The sequence below is a fragment of the Equus caballus genome, chromosome 11, assembly GCF_041296265.1.
Source record: "Equus caballus isolate H_3958 breed thoroughbred chromosome 11, TB-T2T, whole genome shotgun sequence".
Classification (NCBI taxonomy): Eukaryota; Metazoa; Chordata; class Mammalia; order Perissodactyla; family Equidae; genus Equus; species Equus caballus.
In genome coordinates, this window is record NC_091694.1 from 42,418,171 (window position 1) to 42,441,117 (window position 22,947).

At 37.1% G+C, this 22,947-nt stretch overlaps 1 protein-coding gene across 1 annotated transcript in view; it reads left to right on the forward strand.

The window, feature by feature from the left end:
* Positions 1 to 22,947, forward strand: part of NLK (nemo like kinase) — a 167,828-nt gene that overhangs the window by 99,541 nt on the left and 45,340 nt on the right. The window contains exon 3 of the mRNA XM_001504107.7: positions 3,513 to 3,568. Within this exon, the coding sequence (XP_001504157.2) occupies positions 3,513 to 3,568 (56 nt within the window). The remainder of the gene's footprint in view (positions 1 to 3,512; positions 3,569 to 22,947) is intronic.

Genomic DNA, 22,947 nt, shown 5'->3' on the forward strand with positions numbered 1-22,947 from the left:
GACAAATGACTCTATAAATCCGCCAAAAGACATGTACAAGAATGTTCATAACAGCTTTATTCATAATACCCAGAAATTGGAAACAACTCAAATGTTTGCCAACGGTACTCTAAGTACGTTGTGTTATATTCCACTCATATAATGGTATACTATGCATCGATAAAAGGATGAACCTCTGTTCCATCAACATGGATGAGTCTCACAGGCATAACAGTAAATGAAAGAGGCCAAACATAAAAGACTTCACTCTTTATGATTTAATTTGTAAAGTTCAAGGACAGGCGAAACAAATCTATGGTGATGGAAATGAGAATGGTAACCTCTGAGCAGGGTGGGTTTTGACTGGAAAGGAGCAAGGGGGCCTTCTGGGATGTTGAAATGCTTAATTTTTTTATCTAGATTTTAACTGTGGAGTCAAAATTCATCATATTATGCACTTTGTGTAAAAATTAATCAAATTATACACTTAGGATTTGTGTACTTTACTATATGTTACAACTCTATAAGAAATAATAGTAACGTAGTCTCTACCTTAAAGAACTTGTACTCTACTGGGAGATGAGAGAATGAGGAGGGGATAGGTCCTTTGCTAAACATGGGGTTTAACTGGATTCTGTGAACAGTTAAATTTCTAGTCCTTATATTTAGGATTTGAGATTATTCGTGGCAAATGTTTTATTGATAAAAGACATAAAAGGCTGGCTAGAAAAAACTAAGCCATTTACTCATCATGTAACCAATTTATAGGGAATCTTCTAACATCGCAGAGGTTAAAATTCTAAAAAGCAGCTACCATAATGAGCTTTTGTCCAATTCTTAAAAGATGTGAGAAATGTGCTGAACAGTGTTCGGCAATGACCGTTATTTAAGGATGTAACTTTAGTTCATTTTTTAATTAGACAAGTCTGCTTTCTTTTTTTGTATTTCAGATCCTTTGAAGAGTCGGTGGTATTTTGGGATACTTTGACTTTTTACAAGTCAGAGCCTTTACAAGCGTCCTTCTATTTACATCATAAGGCTAATCTCACACACTTTATTCCCACAAATAATGGTGGGGCTATAGAGGGACTCTCGGGCTATTTAAATAGGGAGTCAGGCATGAAGTCTGGAGTTTGAAACTCTGCTACTATTCCTTCCCACTTACTCATTTACAACACTTCTGAGATTCCTGGATCATTTCTACTGGTCTAAGCACTGTTTTTACCACCTGGAAACGCTGTGGAATGCTGTCTTCTGATAAACATTTTGAGGTAGAAAGAATGGGAGTATAAAACAACAGCCGTTTAAAAAGTTCCAGGCAGAGTTTAAAATATTGTACCTTTGAAGCTAAGAATCACAGCTAAATGCTTTAGTGCAAATGTCTAACCCTGTTTTATATAGCTTTTCTCCAAAATCCTCATCAAATTTGGAGTAAGAAAGCCTCATTCTTCTCTATCAAGGTTTAAAATGTATGGTTGTCACTTTCCTCTAGATAACCTCTAATTATAGAAGATAGATTTGAAGTGTAAAATAGCTTTGTCCAATGGACGCTGTCACTCATTGCATTCTGTTTTCCTCCAAGACAGGATGTGTGTTGTTCAGATACAGAGTTTAGAGTCCGAAAGATGTCAAGCAAAACACTGATTTCTAACTGCCTTCCTCAAGCATCAAATATTCATGTTAAAAATTGTTCTATCACATAATGAGAAATGAATTTACGTGAATTTGTGACACTAATTACAGGTTTTTAAAAATATACTTGAAATAATTTATCTTTCATATGATAAAAATTATTTTAAGAAACTGGAAAATCTCTTTATTTTCTGTTTATACCAAGATTCCAAGTATAAATATTTTAATTCAGAAAGGAAAGATAGATATTCTTTATAAAACATCTAAACTATTTTAAAATCTTTGTTTAACTGTTTTAAAGTGAGTGAAGGCTTTTTCATTACAGGAGATTTTAGTTTAATTTAAAATTTTAAAGTGACAAATGCTTGGCTGAAAAAAGAATAACATTTGAAATGAACCAGGTTTCTTCCACATGTAAATCACAAGGGGAAAAGAAAGAGATGGAGGAGAAATCTATAGGTTAAAACTTAAAAGACATCAATCAACCATAATATTTAGACTAACAAACTTTTTTAAAAAAATGAGAAAATTAGAAATTTGAGCACTGGATATTTGATGGTATTAAAAACATTGTTTTAGATTCGGTAACTGTATTTTTTTTAAGTTTTTATCTTTTAGACATACTTACTGATGTATGGCTGAAATAACTCTGGTATTTGCTTCAAAATTATTAAGGATAGTAGAGGGTATAGATGAAACAAGAATGGCCATATGTAGATAACTACTAAGGCCAGGTATTGATTGCATGAATATTCTTTATACTGTTTTCCCACTTTTATATGTTTGAAGTTCTCCATAATAAAAGTTTTTTCCTTAAAAAACTAAGCTAAAGATCAGAAAATTTGAACTTGTACCACACAGTTTATTTCCTGTTAAATAACTTTTTCCATATCCTGTGAGCCTGGTATTTCTCATTAGCAAGATAGGTTCAGACTCTTAGCTGTGACATCATAGACGGGACTTCAAAGAGTAGCTAGACAGCTAGTAGGGGAAGTAGGCCTGTTATGTTTTGATGGCAGAAGTTACATTGGTAGTATGCTCCTTTTATAAAGGACTTGAATTCTAGATGCCTGAAAGTCCTTTTTTCCCACCCTAGTGCCTTCTTTTTTTGTATTTAGAATAAAATCCAAAATGCTTAACATAATTTAAAGGTATATTGTGTGGTGTATTCCCTGCCTTCCTCTTCTATTTTATCCCAGTCTATTTTCCTCCCACCCACTATGTTCCATAAGCACTAACATTTCTATTTCTAGAATCTTCCTGGTACTTTCTTGCCTCAGTGCCTTTATGTTACCCTCATTGCCTGACCAACTCCGATTTGGCTTTCACCCCTTAGTATTACTTCAGGGAAGATTTTTCTCGCCATTCCTCTGTACTTTTTCCCTTCATAATAATCAATGTCATAATATATTTGTGTAACTGTTTGTTTAATGCCTTCCTCTCCTCTAGTCACAAGAGCAGGGACGATATCAGTTTTGTTTATCAGTATAACCCAAGAGCCTACCAAGTAGAACACACTTAGTAAACATTTTTTGAACAGAAATAAAGGAATGAGTAGTACGTATATGTTTCCTCATGTTCTTAGAGCAACACTGATTGTTCAAAATAGGGTGTTTCTTTCCAACACTTTCTCCTGTGCATGGGTACTGGTAGCATGTAGTATAAACCCAATTGCCTCTCTCATTTTGGTTTAGGTAGAATTGTCTTTTAGATAGTAAGTTTACAAACCCATCTTAATGTTTAGGACTGTATTCTTGACTGATAAATTTAGTTACTCTCAGTGGGAAATTGTAACTAATCCTTAGATCATTTAAGAGTTAATAGTATTTACTTGCATTTATGTCATATTTTGTTTCCTTTTTAATTCTCTAAATTTGTCTTTTTTTTCTTCCTTTTCTCAGGTACTCTCTGCCCTTGACATCCTCCAACCTCCACACATAGACTATTTTGAAGAAATGTATCCTAACCAGAGAATGTGAAAGAAGGGGACAATTTTGTATTAATTTGTTCTATAGCACCTTTTGGGGTTCATGCCTTGAAGTATATTAAATCTCATCCTTGCAGAAATGATTGAGTACCTGGAACCAGGTAATTTTGAAATCCCAAGTATCTGACAGAGTGTAATATTACCAATATATCCTGAGTGGTGATAACTACAAAACAGGACTTCTGAACAGATATTTTACTTACATCACACAAAGCCTTATGAGATAGGTGGTTACCATCCCCATTTTGCAGATGAAATCAGTGAGATAGCTGTGTTGTAGTGGAACTCAATAAAGTGCTCTTGTCACTATACAACAACTGCCTGTCAATCAAGAGGATAATACTGCCCTTTTTTCTACCACTTGCAGTAAGGTAAAAATTAAAGAGAGAGGGCAAGTTAAATGTCCCAAGTTCCTTGGAATAATGGTGGTTGTGATGGTAATAGCCATTACTTACATAAGTTTTTTATCAGATGCCAGGCACAATTCTAAGTTCTTTACACTTATGTGTTTATTTAATCCCTATAACACCCATCTGAGGAAGATCTTGTGATTATTCTCATTTTACAAAAGAGGAAATTGAAGCACAAAAGATAAAAAACTTGACCAAGATCACAGAGCTAGTAAGTGTTGGGATTGAGGTTCAATTCCAGGCAGTATACTGACTCTATACTCTTGATTTCAGCCCCAGCCTATATGATTCTCTTAGGATAGAGGCTTTTACATTCACTATTACTACTGTTAATGTGTAAAAATAGTATGTTAGGTATCATGGATAATAATAAATTGTAAAATAATGCCTGGTAATAGTTCCTGAGATTGTGCATGAAGAAACTTGGGACATAGGTTAGTCCATCTGATGTTTCTAGGCAAAGCATCACCATTTATCGTGCTGTATTTAACTTGGGAAAGCTTTAAGTGAAGGACAGGGAATCCTAAATCTTTGAATTTGGTGAGCTCATGATAGTACAGTTTATTCACTCCAGGCTTTTTATTAACACTAGACCTGTGACTAAGAATGGAAACCAATATAATAGCAAGACGCTTTTGCTGATTCAGCAGTGAGATAAACTAAAATTTCATTCTACACGGGTGGTAGGTAATTCCATATTAGACAATTGTCTTTGAAAATTTCTTTGATAACTGGGAGCAATTAAGAACTTCCCGAAGGGAAAGAGAACGGTTAAGCTGACTAGGGAAGTGGGAAACCTTATAAGGTGATAGAATTGTTACTGATCAACACTTCTGGAATGTTTTGATCTGACAAACCAAAAGCTCTTGAATGCTGTAGTTATTGGTGAGAATGTAACCCATGAATCCTTTATGGAATTAATTCCTTTGTGCGTTAAAGGGTTAACTTAAAGGACTTGGGTGCTCCAGCCCTGCACATTCCGAAGAAAAGACTGGCCCTTGACCAGCCCCTGGCTAATAAAGAGTCTCTGTATACCAGAGTTCTTGAGCTAGGCCAGATGGTTCTGACATACCCTTTTTTAAAGATTTTATTTTTTCCTTTTTTCTCCCCAAAGCCCCCGCAGTACATAGCTGTATATTCTTAGTTGTGGGTCCTTCTAGTTGTGCCATGTGGGATGCTGCCCCAGCATGGCCTGACCAGTGGTGCTTTGTCTGCGCCCAGGATTCGAACCAGTGAAACCCTGGGCCCCCGTAGTGGAACACACGAACTTAACCACTCAGCCACGGGGCCAGCCCCAACCCTTTTTTAAAAAGTACAAAATTAACTGAGGATAGAAGAATTAAGAAAGTTCTTTTCTCCTCAACTATAGGTCAGTAGTAGCAACTGAGGAGAAAGCATTAATGATTCCATTTCATAGCCTTTCTGAAGATTACCTAGGTCCTCACTGAAGAAAAGGAGGGAGCTGGTGGCAGTGAGGCAGTACTTGTTTCATTCAGCAGAAGTTAACTTCCTACACCTGGCCAGGAGCCACCTTCTTTATCCTTTTAATTGATGGGAGGGGAATCCATGTCCTGGAAGGCATTCCTATGAATGTGAAATACTATTTCTGCCTTAATGGAAATAAAGTTGCTGACTAACCTTGAAATTAGAAGGAATCCTTTTTATTAAAAGAATAATTTACCCTCAGGTTTGGTGATTCACTGAAAGGACTCACCGGACCCAGGAAAGCTGTTCTATTGACAGTTATGGTTTATTACAGCAAAAGGATACAGATTAAAATCAGCAAAGGAAAAGGTGCGTAAGGCAGAGTCCAGAAGAAAGCAGGCACAAAGTTCCAGTTGTCCTTTCCCAGTGGAATTGCACAGATAGTGCTTAATTCTCCCAGTGACAAAGTATAGCAACATAGGCAAATGTTGTCAACAAGGGAAGCTCACCATCTGGTGTGGCCAAAGCCCCGGGTATACTAAGACACTCTTACGAGGCAGGATGTTGCAAGGGCTCAAAGGTTATTTCTCTTAGGAGCTGGTCAGGAGCTAGTCCAAAAGTCTTCTACAGTGTTTAGGTTTTGGGCAGCCCAGCTCTGCTGACTTAACCCTTTATTGCACATAGGCCATCTGTAGGGAAAAAATGTTTTCATATAAGATAATAGGTGAATATGAGTATATTTTATAAATGCCATATATATTTAGAGTCTCCTTACTGAACTTAGCTAATTCATTATATCCATTTCTGTCTTATAGTTCAAGCACAAATTGTTTATATCAGGCATTAATTTTGTGTACTTGGGTCTGTCATTCCTTTAAAAACCGTATGTGTGCTTCTATAAGCTAGGAGTTCTCAATCATTTACTATTATTGACCATAATTTAATTGAGTCTGGCAGATCCTTGATTCATTATTATTTCAAATACTTGCAGAGCAGAGGAAAAATTAGCATAGTTATTGTTTAAAACCATGAGTGGTATAGGTGGTATAATAGCGTTGGTAGCTGATTTCAGCCCATTTCATTAGTTAGCGGAATGATTCTATGAAATTCCCTTCTCTAGAATTGTTCGTGAATGTTAAAGCCTTTGCCAGAAAATATTTGTGGGACCCTCTGGTAAACATTTACTTAAATGTTTTACTCTTTACTAGATTTTTTACCTTCAGGTTAAAAAATTGACATCTGTTGCTTTCACAGTAATTTGCTGGTTACAGATGTGGAAAAATCTTCCAAATGTAAACCTCAATATTTTTGTTTTCTGTTGTCTAATTTTTAGCTACGTGTAAAATGATGCACAGAAAAAAATGATTTTCCAGTGGTGGTGGCATTTGGAAAACACTGAATCTTCTTAACATAAAAAACTATTAGGGGCCAGCCCCATGGCATAGTGGTTAAGTTGATGTGCTCCGCTTCGGCGACCTGGGATTTGAAGGTTCAGATCCCAGGCACAGACCTACACACACCACTCGTCAAGCCATGCTGTGACAGCATCCCACATACAAAAGAGAGGAAGACTGGCACAGGTGTTAGCTCAGGGCCAATCTTCCTTACCAAAAAAAATAAAAATAAAAATAAATAAATTAAACCTGTAATTGCCACAGGATTATAAAGACTTTTTAGGAAGGCATGATTTAGTTTGGAGTACAGGATACCAAAAATTAATAGAACAGCTATTGAATGGATATGTAAGAAATGCCTGTTTACATATGTGCTCTGTCTTTGCTAATTCTTTTAATATTGTAATAGGAAGTTTTCTGTCATATGCTTTTTAATACAAACAAATTTGTTGCAGCCAAAGCAAAAAAATTTTTTCCCTTAATTTCCCTCTGAAAAATAAAACTTACTATCTAAAACACAAAATACTGAAGATTAATCAGGGCCAGCCCAGTGGTATAGTGGTTAAGTTTGCACACTCCGCTTCGCCAGCCCAAGGTTTGCTGATTCGGATCCTGGGAGTGGACCTAGCACCACTTGGCAAGCCATGCTGTGGCAGGCGTCCCACATATAAAATAGAGGAAAATGGGCACAGATGTTAGCGCAGGGCCAATCTTCCTCAGCAAAATTAAAAATTAAAAATTAAAATAAATAAAATAAATTTTAAAACTATATTGAAGATTAATAGGATCTCAAGTTATTATTTGATTTCAACTTAATATGTATCACTAGCTCCCTTTGTAGTATCTCAAAAACATGGCATACGCATTACATGTGCTTTTAGACAGTGGTTTTTTAAATTGGAGGATTGTTGTGTCTTTGCAGATTTTAGAATAAATATTATCTTGAGTTTTAAATATGTGCTTTGATCATGAAATTGTGCTTTGTAGAAACTGTTTTTGAGGTCTGTTTGAGGCTCTGTCATTTTGGGTAAGTGCTAAGTGTATTGCTGTGCATCTAATGGATGTTCTAGTTACGTGATAAAGCAGTCAGTTCATAGAGTCAAATATATATGCATTTATCATGTTATTTAAGTTGTAAAGGGAAAGAACCTTAAGTAGTCTTCCATTCTACATACCATATCATTATACTTTTTTCTAAGATTAGGAAATTTGGATGTTATATTGCATATGTAAGTTTTAGTAGACAAACATTTTAAACCAGAAAGTCTCCTTAAAACTAATTGAATAGTTAATATCATTTTAGAAAATCTGAGATCCATGAACATTTTGATGTAATCAAGTGTACAGTAAGAGTATCAGCATATGCTATCATGCAATCATGTTTTTCCCTGAAACTAATAGAATGATTACATCCGTGCCCACCCAAAATTTGTCTTGGGTTTTGAAAGACCATACATCTTTAGATAACTCTTTAAGCAACTTTTAAAAAGACAGTATCTGGATTATAACTGTTTATAAATCTACCTACAGGGTGCAACAGATTTAGCACAAGTCAGATATGGAAGGAGCAATAAATTCTACCATGATCTCTGTATCTTCTAGCTTTTGTGTTTTCATATTTTTAAAATTTAATATATCAACCTAGAAAATATATTCTTTAATGATTAAGAAAGATTATGTATTTTTCTGAGTTGAACTTTTAGCTTGTTAAAGGATTTGCACTTTGAGTTTCTATTTGGAAATCTGTATGAAAACAGTTTGGCACTTAATTACTTTGAGCTTACTGAAATTTAATCCAAGAGAACCCAGTTCTGATTGTTGGGTTGGAAAACATTATTTATCATGCTTCAGTCAGGATTCTGGACTCTGAACATAAACAAGCCCCTTCCTGGAAAGTACTGGATGCCTACTGGGTTGGAAATAAAAAATTTGGCTCGCTTTGGGAAAAGCTTATATTTGACTTGAAACATAATCTTAGCATTTTATGGAGAAGAATATGAGTGGTGCAGGTCTTCTGTGCAAAGAACAGTTACAACCTAAAACCAGTGGAAATGAGAAGTCTAATGGAGTGACCATGTGTCCTGGTTTGCCAGGATTTGTGGATTTTAACTGATGTCCTAGTATAATTATTAACAAGTTCTTCCTTTCATTTTCTAAAATGACCCTGCTTGGATAATAGATTTGGCTTGTGCAGGCGGTGTTTAAACAGGAATCTCTTGTCATAAAGACAGTGAGGAAACCTATATGTCCATTTCGGCCAGTTAGAGTCCTTGGTAGGTAGTAACGTAGTTTTTAGCTCCCCAGATGTAGTAGTTTGATTGATAGTTTTTGTATACTATATTTTATAGCAACATTTTATAATTTAAAGGAAACACAATGCGTGATTCCCTGGTGCTTTGAAACCCTCAGGGAATCTTAGGAGTCAGTGAAGAGCTAAGAACAAACAATGAAATGTGTATGTGCATATGTAAGTGCATTCTTCGTGCAAGAACAGTACCAAAAAGGACCAGAAATCTACATCTTGGGAGCTTTGAAGATTCCTATATTATTAGAATTTCCTCTTCATTTATTCCATAAACATAAGCATCAGTTATACTCCTAGAACCAGGAATGTTTTTCTCTTTTGCTCGCTGTTGTATTCCCAGCACTTAGAACAGTGCCTAACATATAGTAGGTGCTAAATAAATATTTGTTAAATGAATGGCTAAGATAGTCTCTGTCCTCCAGGTTTGTAATCTAGCGGGGGATACAATCATATAAATAATAAATATAACATAGGTTAGAAAGTGTAGTGATAGAAAAGAATCAGTGTATCCTGAGAGCGTTGGGGGTCTGATTTTTACTGTTTCCCATGTTCATTTCCAAGCTGGATTACTTGAAAAGCATTTGATGATTTAAAACAGAAACAAAAACTTTCACTTACCCACTGTCACCAATTCTGGCTCTTTACCTCTGAAGGTTAGGACAGAAACGCAGAGAAAGGCAAAACAGAGGAAAGCTTAGCAGACAATCCAAGAGCAGCTAAATTCCTGACTTTAACCCCCACTTAGTCAATATTTATTCATTCAGCCTTATTTATTCATTCAGCCAAACATTTAGCACTCCTTTGTATTTAACATTGTACTAATCTCTGGGGGGCGAGATATAAAGATGAATTGTTCATTTGTTTAATGTTTTTTTAATTTAATGTGTCAGGCACTGTTCTAAATACTTTACTCTTATCTTCATTTTACAGATGAAGAAACTGTGGCTTAGAGAGGTAAATAACTTGTCCAAAGTCGCTTAGAAATGACAGAGCTGTGATTTAAACCCATGTTGACTGGTCCACTGGGGTGGGAGTGCTGTTAACCCACTGCTGCCTCTTAATGCTTTCCCTCAAGAAGAATACAGTCTGTGGGTGAGATAAGATGTAAAGAAATAACTATCACATATAGTAGAATGTACCCAAAGAATATAGACAGGTGCTGTGGGACTTTAAAAGAAGGAGAGGTTCCTCCATGTAGAAAAAAAATAAGAAGACTTCATGGAGGAAAAGACATTTCAGATGAGTGTTAAAGAATGAAAAGCATTTGGATGGGTAGCATTGAGGAGGATGGATGTTCCAGATGGAGGGAGTAAGTATCAGGAGCATCTTTTAGGCAATGGCAAATCACCCAGTTGGCTGGAGTTTAGAATGCATGAATAATGAGAAATTAAGCTAGTTGGGGCCAAGTCATGGGGGGCCTTGAATGTTGAACTAGGGAAATTCATTTTTATTCAGTAGGGATTTGAGGGCCCAGTGGAAGATTTTTTGGTGAGGAATGACAGAATCAGAAGTGTACTTTACAAACTTAACAAAGAGTTTCTATTTGGGATGATGACAAACTTCTAGAATTGGATAGTGATGATAGTTGCACAACACTAAATGTACTTAATGCCACTGAATTGTGCATGTAAAAATGGTAAATTTTGTTATATATATTTTACCACAATTAAAAAAATTAAAAAACACCTTAGCAAAGACCCAACTCTTGGGGCTGAGAGGCAGTGAGTGTTGTGCACAGACTATTGTGAAAGGAGAACAGAAGGATTCTTGGAAGTTGATTGGGACTTGTTTAGCCATGTACTCAACATTCTGCGTTTTGATCTTCGTTACTAGTTGGGTATTTACAGAGGCAGGACAAGGAAATGAAGCAGTTGAAATCAGAAGAGGACTTGGTATACTGTGAGAAAGGGGAGAAGCAAGGTCCAAAGACAAGTGTTGAGATGAAAGCAGACAGCAGGTTCAGCAGGAGTAGTAGTGTGGTTTGAATATGGAGATTGTGTTCCAAGAGAGGAATTTGTGGTTAGAACAAGTTGTAGTACTTCAAGATCTAAAGTAGAGCCATGCTTTGAGGTGGATGAAGTAGAATTATAATGAAAGTTCTTAGAGTTCAGATGGTTAAGAAACTGAGGGGTAGAGATTCTCTACCCTGGCTGCACGTTAAAATCACCTAGAGAACTTTTTAAAAAGCACGAATACCCAGACCCCACATCCCAGAGATTCTGATTTAATTGGTTTGAGTTGGATCATAGGCATCAATCAGTATTTTTAAAGTTCTCTCCAGTGATCTTAGTGTGCCCTCAGGGTTGGGTTCCACTAGTCTAAAGCATTAGAATGAGTATGAACATGAATGTTGAAGTTACCAGTGACCACTGGAGGGAATTTGACTATGCAAATGTGAACCAGCTATTTGTGTCATCTAGCTAAGATTGGGATTATTGTAAAGGCTGTTATAAAAGACAAGGATAAGAGCATATGGAATTAGTTTCTGTTATGTTTTTTTTTGTTTTGGTTTGGTTTTTTTGAGGAAGATTAGTCCTGAGCTAACATCTGCCACCAGTCCTCCTCTTTTTGCTGAGGAAGACTGGCCCTGAGCTAACATCCGTGCCCATCTTCCTTTACTATATATGTGGAATCCCTGCCGCAGCATGGCTTGATAGGCAGTACATAGGTCCGCACCCGGGATCCGAACTGGTGAACCCATCTACACCCAGGATCCAAACCGGCAAACCCCAGACTACCGAAGAGGAGTGTGCGAACTTAACCACTATGCCACCATGCCGGCCCCTCTCATGTAATTTTTAAGAGATCTTTGAGCAATAGCAGTGGGACCAACTGTAGTATGAAAGGGTAAGAGGGAAGGATGCAGCTTACTCCTCCACTTGTGAGCTCTCCACTATCAAAATGTGTTGATGCTTTTCATGTAAATCCATTGTAAATACTTTCTGATGACCAAATTAACTGTGATTGATCTACAAATGTTTAAAAACCACAAGACCTAATTCATCTGCCGTTAAACTTTAAGAAAGTCAGAATACATCATTTTTTAGGCCAGAACTTGCAACTTTTTGTTCTGGCAACATCGACAGTGAAAGGGCAGGATCCAAAGTGAAGTCTCAAAAGTTTAAGGCTTTATCTCAAGACCTTGAGCTAACCCCAAATCTCTGCTTTATTCATTCTTTGAACAATGAGTTTTGTTTTTGTTTTTAAGATTGGCACCTGAGCTAACATCTGTTGCCAATCTTTTCTTTTTTTCCCCCCCTTTCTTCTCCCCAATGCCCCCCAGTACATAGTTGTATATTCTAGTTGTAGATCCTTCTGGTTCTGCTACGTGGGACGCTGCCTCAGCATGCCCTGATGAGTGGTGCTGGGTCTGCGCCCAGAATCCAAACCAGTGAAACCCTAGGTCACCAAAGCAGAGCGCACAAACTTAACCACTCGGCCACGGGGCCAGCCCCTGAACAATGAGTTTTTAAATTTATGGTGGAGTCAGATTCCTGCACTTAGTTATTTTTTTTATTGAGTTAATAATAAGTTACAATCTTGTGAAATTTCAGTTGTACATTATTGTCTGTCAGTCGTGTTTTAGGTGCACCCCTTCACCCTTTCTGCCCACCCCACACCCCACCTTTCCCCTGGTAGCCACTAATCTGTTCTCTTTGTCCACATGTTTAAATTCCTCATATGAGTGGAGTCATACAGAGATTGTCCTTCTCTATCTGGCTTATTTCACTTAACATAATTCCCTCAAGGTCCATCCATGTTGTTGCAAATGGGACAATTTTGTTCTTATTTATGGCTGAGTAGTATTAATTGTATATATATATATATATATATACCACATGTTCTTTATCCAATCATCTGTTGATGGGCACTTAGGTTGCTTCCACATCTTGGCTATTGTAAATAATGCTGCAATGAACATTGGGATGCATGGGACTTTTGGAATTGCTGACTTCAAGCTCTTTGGATAGATACACAGTAGTGGGATAGCTGGATCATATGGTAGTTCTGTTTTTAATTTTTTGAGGGATCTCCATACTGTTTTCCATAGTGGCTGCACCAGTTTTCATTCCCACTAGCAGTGTATGAGGGTTCCTTTTTCTCCACAACCTCTCCAACATTTGTTACTATTTGTTTTAGTTATTTTTGTCATTCTAATGGGTGTAAGGTGATATCTTAGTGTAGTTTTGATTTGCATTTCCCTGATGCACAGTGATGATGAACATCTTTTCATGTGCCTATTGGCCATCCATACATCCTCTTTGGAGAAATGTCTGTTCATGTCTCCTGCCCATTTTTTGATCGGGTTGTTTGATTTTTTGTTGTTGAGTTGTGTGAGTTCTTTATATATTATGGCTATTAAGCCTTTGTCAAATGTATTACTTGCAAATATTTTTTCCCAGTTAGTGGGTTGTTTTTTTGTTTCAATCCTGTTTTCCTGTGCCTTGAAGAAGCTCTTTAGTCTGATGAAGTCCCATTTGTTTATTCTTTCTATTGTTTCCCTTGTCTGAGAAGACATGGTGTCCGAAAAGATCCTTTTAATACTGATGTCAAAGAGTGTACTGCCTACACTTTCAACTAGAAGCCTTATGGTTTCAGGTCTCAGCTTTAGGTCTTTTATCCATTTTGAGTTTATTTTTGTGAATGGTGAAAAAGAATGGTCAATTTTCATTCTTTTACATGTGGCTTTCCAGTTTTCCCACACCATTTGTTGAAAAGACTCTCTTTTCTCCATTGTACGCCCTCAACTCCTTTGTCAAAGATTAGCTGTCCATAGATGTGTGGTTTTATTTCTGGGCTTTCAATTCTGTTCCATTGATCTGTGCACCTGTTTTTGTACCAGTACCATGCTGTTTTGATTACTGTAGCTTTGTAGTACGTTTCGAAGTCAGGGATTGTGATGCCTCCAGCTGTGTTCTTTTTTCTCAGGATTGCTTTAGCAATTCGGGGTTTTTTGTTGCCCCATATGAATTTTAGGATTCTTTGTTCTATTTCTGTAAAGAATGTTATTGGGATTCTGATTGGGATTGCGTTGAATCTGTAGATTGCTGTAGGTAGAATGGACATTTTAACTATGTTTATTCTTCCAACCCGTGTACATGGAATGTCTTTCCATCTCTTTATGTCATCATCCATTTCTTTCAGAAAAGCCTTGTAATTTTCGTTAAGTCTTTCACTTCCTTAAATTTGCCCCAAGGTATTTTATTCTTTTTGTTGCAGTTGTGAATGGTATTGTGTTCTTGAGTTCTTTTTCTGTTAGTTCGTTATTAGAGTATAGAAATGCTACTGATTTATGTAAATTGATTTTACACCCTGCAACTTTGCTGTAGTTGTTGATTACTTCTAAAAGTTTTTCAATGGATTCTTTGGGGTTTTCTATATGTAAGATCGTGTCATCTGCAAACAATGAGAGTTTCACTTCTTCCCTCCCTATTTGGATTCCTTTTATTCCTTTTTCTTGCCTAATTTCTCTGGCCAAAACCTCCAGTACTATGTTAAATAAGTGTGGTGATAGAGGGCATCCTTGTCTCGTTCCTGTTTTCAGGGGGATGGTGCTCAGTTTTTGCCCATTGAGTATGATGTTGGTTGTGGGTTTGTCATATATGGCCTTTATTATGTTGAGGTAGTTTGCTTCTATGCCCATTTTGTTCAGAGTTTTTATCATAAATGGCTGTTGGATCTTGTCAAATGGTTTCTCTGCATCTATTGAGATGATCATGTGGTTTTTATTCCTCACTTTGTTGATGTGGTGTATCACGTTGATTGATTTGCAGATGTTGAACCATCCCTGGGTTCCTAGTATGAATCCCACTTGAGCATGATGTATCATCCTTTTCATGAATTGCTGAATTCAGGTCGCCAAAATTTTGTTGAGAATTTTTGCATCTATGTTCATCAGCGATATTGGCCTGTAGTTCTCCCTTTTCGTGCTGTCCTTGTCCGGCTTTGGAATCAGCGAGATGTTGGCCTCGTAGAATGTGTTAGGAAGTGTTCCATCCTCCCTAATTTTTTGGAATAGCTTGAAAAGTATAGGTATTAAGTCCTCTCTGAAAGTTTGGTAGAATTCCCCAGGAAAGCCATCTGGTCCTGGGGTTTTATTCTTTGGGATGCTTTTGATTGCTGTTTCCATCTCTTTTCTTGTGATTGGTCTGTTCAAATTATGTGCTGCTTCTTGACTAAGCTTTGAGAGATTGTAAGAGTCCAAGAATTTATCCATTTCCTCTAGGTTATCCATTTTGCTGACATATAGTTTTTTGTAGTATTCTCTTATAATCCGTTGTATTTCTGCAGAGTCTGTTGTTATTTCTCCTCTTTCATTTCTGATTTTGTTTATTTGAGCTTTCTTTCTTTTTTTATTTGTAAGTCTGGCTAGGGGTTTGTCAATTTTATTTATCTTCTCAAAGAACCAGCTCTTTGTTTCATTGCTCCTTTCTACTGCCTTTTTTGTTTCAATAGCATTTATTTCTGCTCTGGTTTTTATTATTTCTCTCCTTCTGCTCACTTAGGGCTTTGTTTGTTCTTCTTTCTCTAATTCAGTTAGGTGTAGTTTAAGATTGCTTATTTGGGATTTTTCTTGTTTATTAAGATGTGTCTGTATTGCGAGGAATTTTCCTCTTAATACAGCTTTTGCTGTATCCCATATGACTTTCTATGGCATGTTACCATTTTCATTTGTCTCCAGGTATTTTTTGATTTCTTCTTTAATTTCTTCAATGATCCATTGCTTGTACAGTAGCATATTGTTTAGTCTCTATATCCTTGTGCCTTTCTCAGCTTTTTTCTTATAATTAATTTCTAGCTTTATAGCATTATAGCATGATGATTGGGGAAGATGCTTGTTATTATTTCAATTTTTTTTAATTTGTAGGGGCTTGCCTTGTTTCCCAACATATGGTCTATCCTTGAGAATGTTCCATGCACATTTGAGAAGAACATGTATTCTGCTGTTTTTGGATGGAGTGTTCTATATATTAAGTCCAACTGTTTTAGCTTTTTGTTTAGCTCCACTGTTTCTTTGTTGATTTTCTGTCTGGATGATCTGTCCATTGATGTGAGTGGGGTGTTGAGTTCCCCTACTATTGTGTTATTTTTGATATCTTCTTTTATGTTTGTTAATAGTTGCTTTATGAACTTTGGTGCTCATGTGTTGGGTGCATAGATGTTTATAAGCGTTATTTCTTCTTGATGAAGTGTCCCTTTGATCATTATATATTGGCCCTCTGTGTCGCTCTTTACCTGCCTTATCTTGAAGTCTGTTTTGTCTGATATAAGTATTGCAACCCCTGCTTTCTTTTGTTTGCTATTAGCTTGGAGTATTGTCTTCCACCCCTTCACTCTGAGCCTGTGTTTGTCCTTGGAGCTGAACTGTGTTTCCTGGAGGCAACAAATTGTTGGATGTTGTTCTTTAATCTATTTTACCACTCTGTGTCTTCTTATTGGAGAGTTCAATCCATTTATACTGAGGGTGAGTACTGATGCATGAGGGCTTAATGCTGTCATTCTGTTGCTCGTTTTCTGGTTTTCCTGTGTTTCCTTTGTTTCTCGTCCTGTGTGTTAGCCTACCCATTGACTTCTGCAATTTCTTATGCTGGGTCTTTTAGAATTTTTCTTATTTATGTTTTGTCTCTCTGTTCTGTGTTTTAGTTTAGTGGTGGCTACCCTGAAGTTTGTATTCAGAATCTCGTGTATAACATAGTCCGTTTTCTGGTGGTCTCTTACTTACTTAGCCTAGACTGTTTCAGTCCCTTTCCTCCTCCCCTCCTAAATTATTATTTTCATCTCTTATTCCAACTTATGTTGTGAGTTTGTGGTTAGAGTGATAAGATTGTCTTTGCTTTGGTGATTTACTTCCCTTTATCCTAATGCTATAGTTGAATATTTGCTGTCCTATTCTGATTCTATCTATTTGTCTCCCTACTCTGTGTTTTGTGACCCTTTTCTCCCTTTTTTTCTTTTTTCAGGTATGAGAGCCTTCTTGAGGATTTCTTGTAGTGGCGGTCTTGTGGCTACGAAGTCCCTTAGGTTCTGTTTATCTGGAAAAGATTTAATTTCTCTCTTATATCTGAAGGATATTTTTGCTGAATAGAGTATTCTTGGCTAAAGATTTTTATCCTTTGAAGTTTTGAATATGTCACTCCAATCTCTCCTAGCTTGTAAGGTTTCTGTAGAGAAATCCACTGAAAGTCTGATGGGGGTTCCTTTTGTAGGTTATTTTCTTCTGCCTTGCTGCTCTGAGTATTCTTTGTTTGTCATTCAGTTTTGCCATTTTTACTACTATATGCCTTGCAGTAGGTCTTTTTACATTGACAAATCTAGGAGATCTGAAAGCTTCCTCCACACACATTTCTCTCTCAATCCCTAGATTTGGAAAGTTCTATTCTATTATTTTGTTGAGCACACTTTCTGCTCCATTTGCCTTTTCCACGCCCTCAGGAATTCTGATTTTTCTTAAGTTGCATTTTCTCATTGTGTCTGCTATTTCTTGGAGATTCTCTTCAGTTTTTTTCATTCTTAGTTCTGTTTCTTCCTCTGGAGCCATTCAGCCTGTCTATCTTCGATTATACTAATTTGCTCCTCTATGGTGTCTACATGGACATTCAGGGACTCTGTATTCTGTTTATCTGATCCATTGTATTTTTCATCTCTAGTATTTCTGATTGATTCTTCTTTATAGTTTCAATCTCTTTTGTGAAGTAAGTCCAGAACTCGTTGACTTGTTTCTGTATATTTCCCTTTACCTCATTGAGTATTTTGATGATAGCTATTTTGAACTCATTTTCACTTAGTTTGCCTATTTCGAAGTCCTCAGGACATAATTCTGTGTTTTTATTGTTTTTCTTGTGGACTGGAGCTTTTATAAATTGCTGGATGGTACAGGAGCGGTTTTTGCGCATGCTATTATTTGGTTGCAGTTACAGCCTGTCGCCACTAGATGGGGCTCAAGAGCCACATGTTCTGAGCCCTCCGCCTTCAGCCGCCATGGCGGTGCGCAGTGTAGATTGGGGGAGGAGGGGCACTTTCTCTTGTGCCCAACCTGGATGCAGATCAGCTCTCGCTCTCTGGTCTCCCGGGGCCCTGCCTTGATGGGTTCTCCCATGCAAAAGCTTTCCCCCATTAGAGGGTTTCTGCTGCACGGGTGGTGGGAGTCCTGGACGATCCCCGGACACATGGCCCCTCCCCGGCTCCTTCCCTCACCCACGGCAGCAATCCCAGTCTCTAGGGGAGGGAGAGAAGTTCTCTCTTACCCCATTCCAGCTCCTCGAGGGGTGGCTCCAGCCTCTCTGCCCTCCGTCATTTGGCTGCTGTGGGTCTCTGACAATTTCTGTTATTAGGATTCTTTTTTTGGGGTTGGAAAGCAGTTGCTCTTTTTGGTTGTAATTTGACAGGGAGAGAGTTCCGGGTGAGCTCACACTGCCATGTTGCTGACGTCACAGATTCATGCATTTAAACTGAAGTGTATGCAGTATGGGGTTTTTTTTAGCATGATTAGAAGAGAAAGAGATAATTTAATTAGCTTATGCCTAATTGCATTCATTTAGCTTCTTTTCCAATGTGAGCGTGATATACGAATCAAGAATGTGCTGTTCCTCGGGTAGTTTCAGCTCCCATAGGCTTCCTGCAGTGAGAGCATGTCACCAAACTGAGTGTGATTCTGGTGTTGAGAGAGGTACTTATATATAGCATGACCCCTTAACAGAAGTCAGCTATTTCATATGGAGTTCAATCAAAGAAACAGCACTCTGTTCCAATACCAGAGAACATAATGCTGTTGAGTTTAATGAGAGTTTGATATATTGGTCTCCAGCATGACATCTTCCCAGTTGATTTTTGTGATACTCAGTATTCGTTTTATGCCCTAATTTTAGAACTTTACCCTCAGGAAAGATGCACCAGCAGGTAGTGTAAAGTGTAACAGCCATTGCTGTTGTCCTTAAGGAGTTCATGGTTCAATGGTGATGATTGATAATTTCCAAATAATTATAATATCTGAGTAATCAGGTTTGCAATAGAGATATTCATCACATTTTCTTACATATAAAAACTCCTCTGCCTTCCTTCCCTTTCCCCCAAAAAGAGTTTGGAAGACTTATGTGGAACTTATAATTTTCATAAAATAAAACATTTTCACTAGTCCTTCCTATATCAGTCCATACAAGATCAATTACATAATTAATATGCATAATTATATCCTATTAAAGGATAAATATATTTTCAATATTTCCAGTTGTATTCTTATTTTTCCACACAATTTTAGGCAGTATCTAATTTCTGTTTGTCGGTCCATGTAACCCTTTTTGCATAGGTGTTCTAATTAAATAGTGATATGGAACAGTGCTAATAGGTGGTACATCAAAATGCATAATAGAATATTTATTCTGTAAATGTTAGAAAGCGGGTACTGTGAACAAATGGATAAGGTATGTTAGATCTTATATCTTTTTTCCCCTCAGTTTTATTGAGATATACTTGATATATAACAGATTTTATATCTTGACAGAGGAGGCTGATCGCTTTAAATGGACCACTGCTTTATTTCGTCTCTTCTCAATTGCCATAAAAAGTACTCAGAAGCAGACTTCTGATATACCTGTCTTAGATTCTTTCTTCTTCTCGATTTTTTGTTCTCTGTGTATTTTGAATCCTCTTTGCCCTTCATAACTGTTCCTTTTAATCACTTTATCTTTTAAAATCTTCAACCGAAAATGAGTCTCACTGGTGATGGGTAGTACTGGGTAGGTGTACTAAGGAGGCATCCGTAGCTCAGTGTATCGAGACGCTTGTCTGCCCTTAAGAATGCTGTTTTGTTGGTTTATACCACTGATAGCAGTCTGCTCTCAGGTTTTAGTGACATCATTCTTGCAGCTTTACAATAGATCAGACTAGAGTAAATTGCTCTCAAATTCTATTGGGCACAAGAACATTTGAAAACAGATTGTCTGGACATAGAAGTTTTTCAGACCCATTAAGAAAAGGTGGGTGGGTCTAATTTGAGGATTCATCTCTTGGAGAAAGTGTTAAGATTCATTGTATTGGCCATAAGAAGCATGATACAGTTTATATGAATGATAAGTGCATCCTTTATCGTCTGAATGGATTAAGAGATGATTGAAGAATTTTCCCTTTCTCTTCTTGAATTAAAAAAATTGGAGAAGTAAAATGTTTCTAATCTAGGTAGAGAAGCTTACTTCAAATTTTTTTTTATATTCAGAAAAAGTAGAGACTATTCTAGTCATTTCTTCAGCTTCTATTACTTGGCTGTTGATCTGTGGGTTTTATGTGCATTTGCTCTGGAGGGTTATGATGGTGGAAGATTAGTAATCACCAAGCTCTACCATCTACATTTGACAGACACAGCTTGCCTTTGCCCTCTTCAGGGCACTTTGGGAAGAAGAGAATTGAGGTTTGAAATAACATCATTTTCTCTAGGATGCCCTTTCCGTTTTATTGCATATGCGTTTATAGCCATAATGACAAGGATTCAGCCAACAGAACCTTCTGGGCTATGACAGAGTGTGTAGAATGACAGCTTTCCAGATTTTTTTCTTTTTTTTCCAGTGGTAGAATTGATTTTTTTTTAGTCACTTTTAAATTGCAAATTAAAAGTAGTTTTAATTTTTTAATTTTTGACATTCTTTACAATAAATTAGTTACCTTAAAAAGAAAAGGAATTTGCCTTTGCCTGGGAAAGAGATTGTTGTATTCAAACATTTTAACAACATGACCTTTTATTCCATTGATTTCTATAGCGAAGCACAAGCATGCTTCAGAAAAGGTCAGTGATTCTAATTGAAGAACATACTGATTTTTTTCTAGTTGCAAAGGCGCCCGTGCTTTTTGTTGCAAAGATGATGATGAGATTTAGGGCTGACCATTTATTACAAGAGAAAGCAGTTCTCTCTGTGATGCATTGCTGTTTTTCTTTCACGTGGAAAGCATTGTTTGTAATCAACAATATCCATAAACCAGATTGTCATTATCCATGCTATTTAATGTCCTCACTTTTTATTTCAGAGGCAGTTACCTGAGATCTAGGTTGAAATTTCCCTCTTCTGTGGACCTGATTTTGGCAGGGAAAAAAATGTGAGGAAAGAGATACTATTAAGTCTCACATGTTTATGGTTATGAGATTTTCTTCTTTCAAACAGAAATGGCAGGATTTCAGAATTAGTGCTTAACATGGGTTTAAGCATGTTTTAGCTTCATTCTTGGACTTTTCATATAAGAGAATTCATGGCTTAAGGAGCCAGACTTGGGTATCTGCATGTTACAGTTTATTAAACCACAAAGTCACTGTTTTTTTCGAAAAATCACCTGATTCTCATGTTTCTTCGAACATGCATCACACAAAGATGAAGACTCTTTAAAAAAAAATTGTAGAACTGTTGATCAATATGGTGCCTACTTGATAAATATTTAATATTTCAAGATTTCTCTTTTATAATCTGGCTTGGTGTTGGTCTCTGTCCTATATGAAACAGAAGAAAGAATGATCCAGTTTTCATTATCCGAAGTCAGTGAAGACTAGGGATTAAAATTGTGTTTTCAAAGCTTTCTGTCCATATTCATTCTTTGGGGAATAATTTGATATGGCACGTTCTCCATTTTCTTCTCCCAATCCAGCTAAACCAGTTAAATACCCTTATTTTGCTATCTGAAAGCTTTTAACACATCATTAATAGTTTTTCATGTAACATCAGTCTCTCATTGCATACAGAACATTAAATCTGTTCTCAGACTTCAGTTCAGTTAAGCAGGCAGGTCAGCCTGTTATTGTTCTGAACTCTAGATTGTTTTGAACCTAGTAAGTAGTTTTTTACATAAGACCATATCACAAATTTTTGTACATATACACAACTTGAGTTGGCCAAAATGGTTATTATTGAAGTGCTATTTAGCAGTACTTTCTTATTAGATATTTGCACAACACCTTATCATCAATAGTAAGCATTTATTCCTAATAGTTTATACATTTCCCTGGTTCTTATGGACTATAGAAGCTGGGTAATGGATCAGTTTTATTCTTTCTCTTTTGTCTGAGAGGTGGGAACAATTTAAGTCATAGACTGGTTGGCAAGCCTGAATATGGGAATGTGAAAAATTGACCTTCATCCCATGTTCTTAGAGGATTGTTATGTTAGGAAACTCACCAGTGAGTGTCTCCCTTTTTTCTCCCTACAGAGCCTTTGTGGTTCCTCCAATACTCCAATGTTCTTGGTACTGGAGCCTAAATAGCAGCACTTACAGTCAGTCCCCTTCTCCATTCCTTCTGCCTGCCATACTCTCGGTCTTCCCTTAGTTCTCCTGCCTGACCTTAGCAGTCTTGAGTTTAGTGACTTACTATCATATCATGAAACAGGAACAAGATCTCATCTCTTTATTTCAAAATCCTTATGATTAGTTCAGGGCCTACCTAGTCAGCATTCTGCTGGCTTGAGGTAATAAAAAGAAAATCTAGGGGCCAGCCTGGTGGTGTAGTGGTTAAGTTCATATGCTCTGCTTTGGCAGCCTAGGATTCACGGGTTCAGATCCTGGCCACAGACCTATAAACCGCTTATCAAGCCATGCTGTGGCAGTGTCCCACATGCAAAATAGAGGAAGATTGGCACAGATGTTAACTCAGGGCCAATCTTCCTCACCAAAAAAAGAAAGAAAGAGAGAAAGAGAAGGAAGGAAGGAAGAGAAAAAGAAAATCTGTTATAGTGGCAAAGAGCATGGAGTCTGGAACCAGACTGCCTGGATTTGAAGCCCAGCTTTGCCTCTCACTACCTGTATGATTTGGGGCAAGTTATTTAACCTCTCTGTTCCTCAATTTCC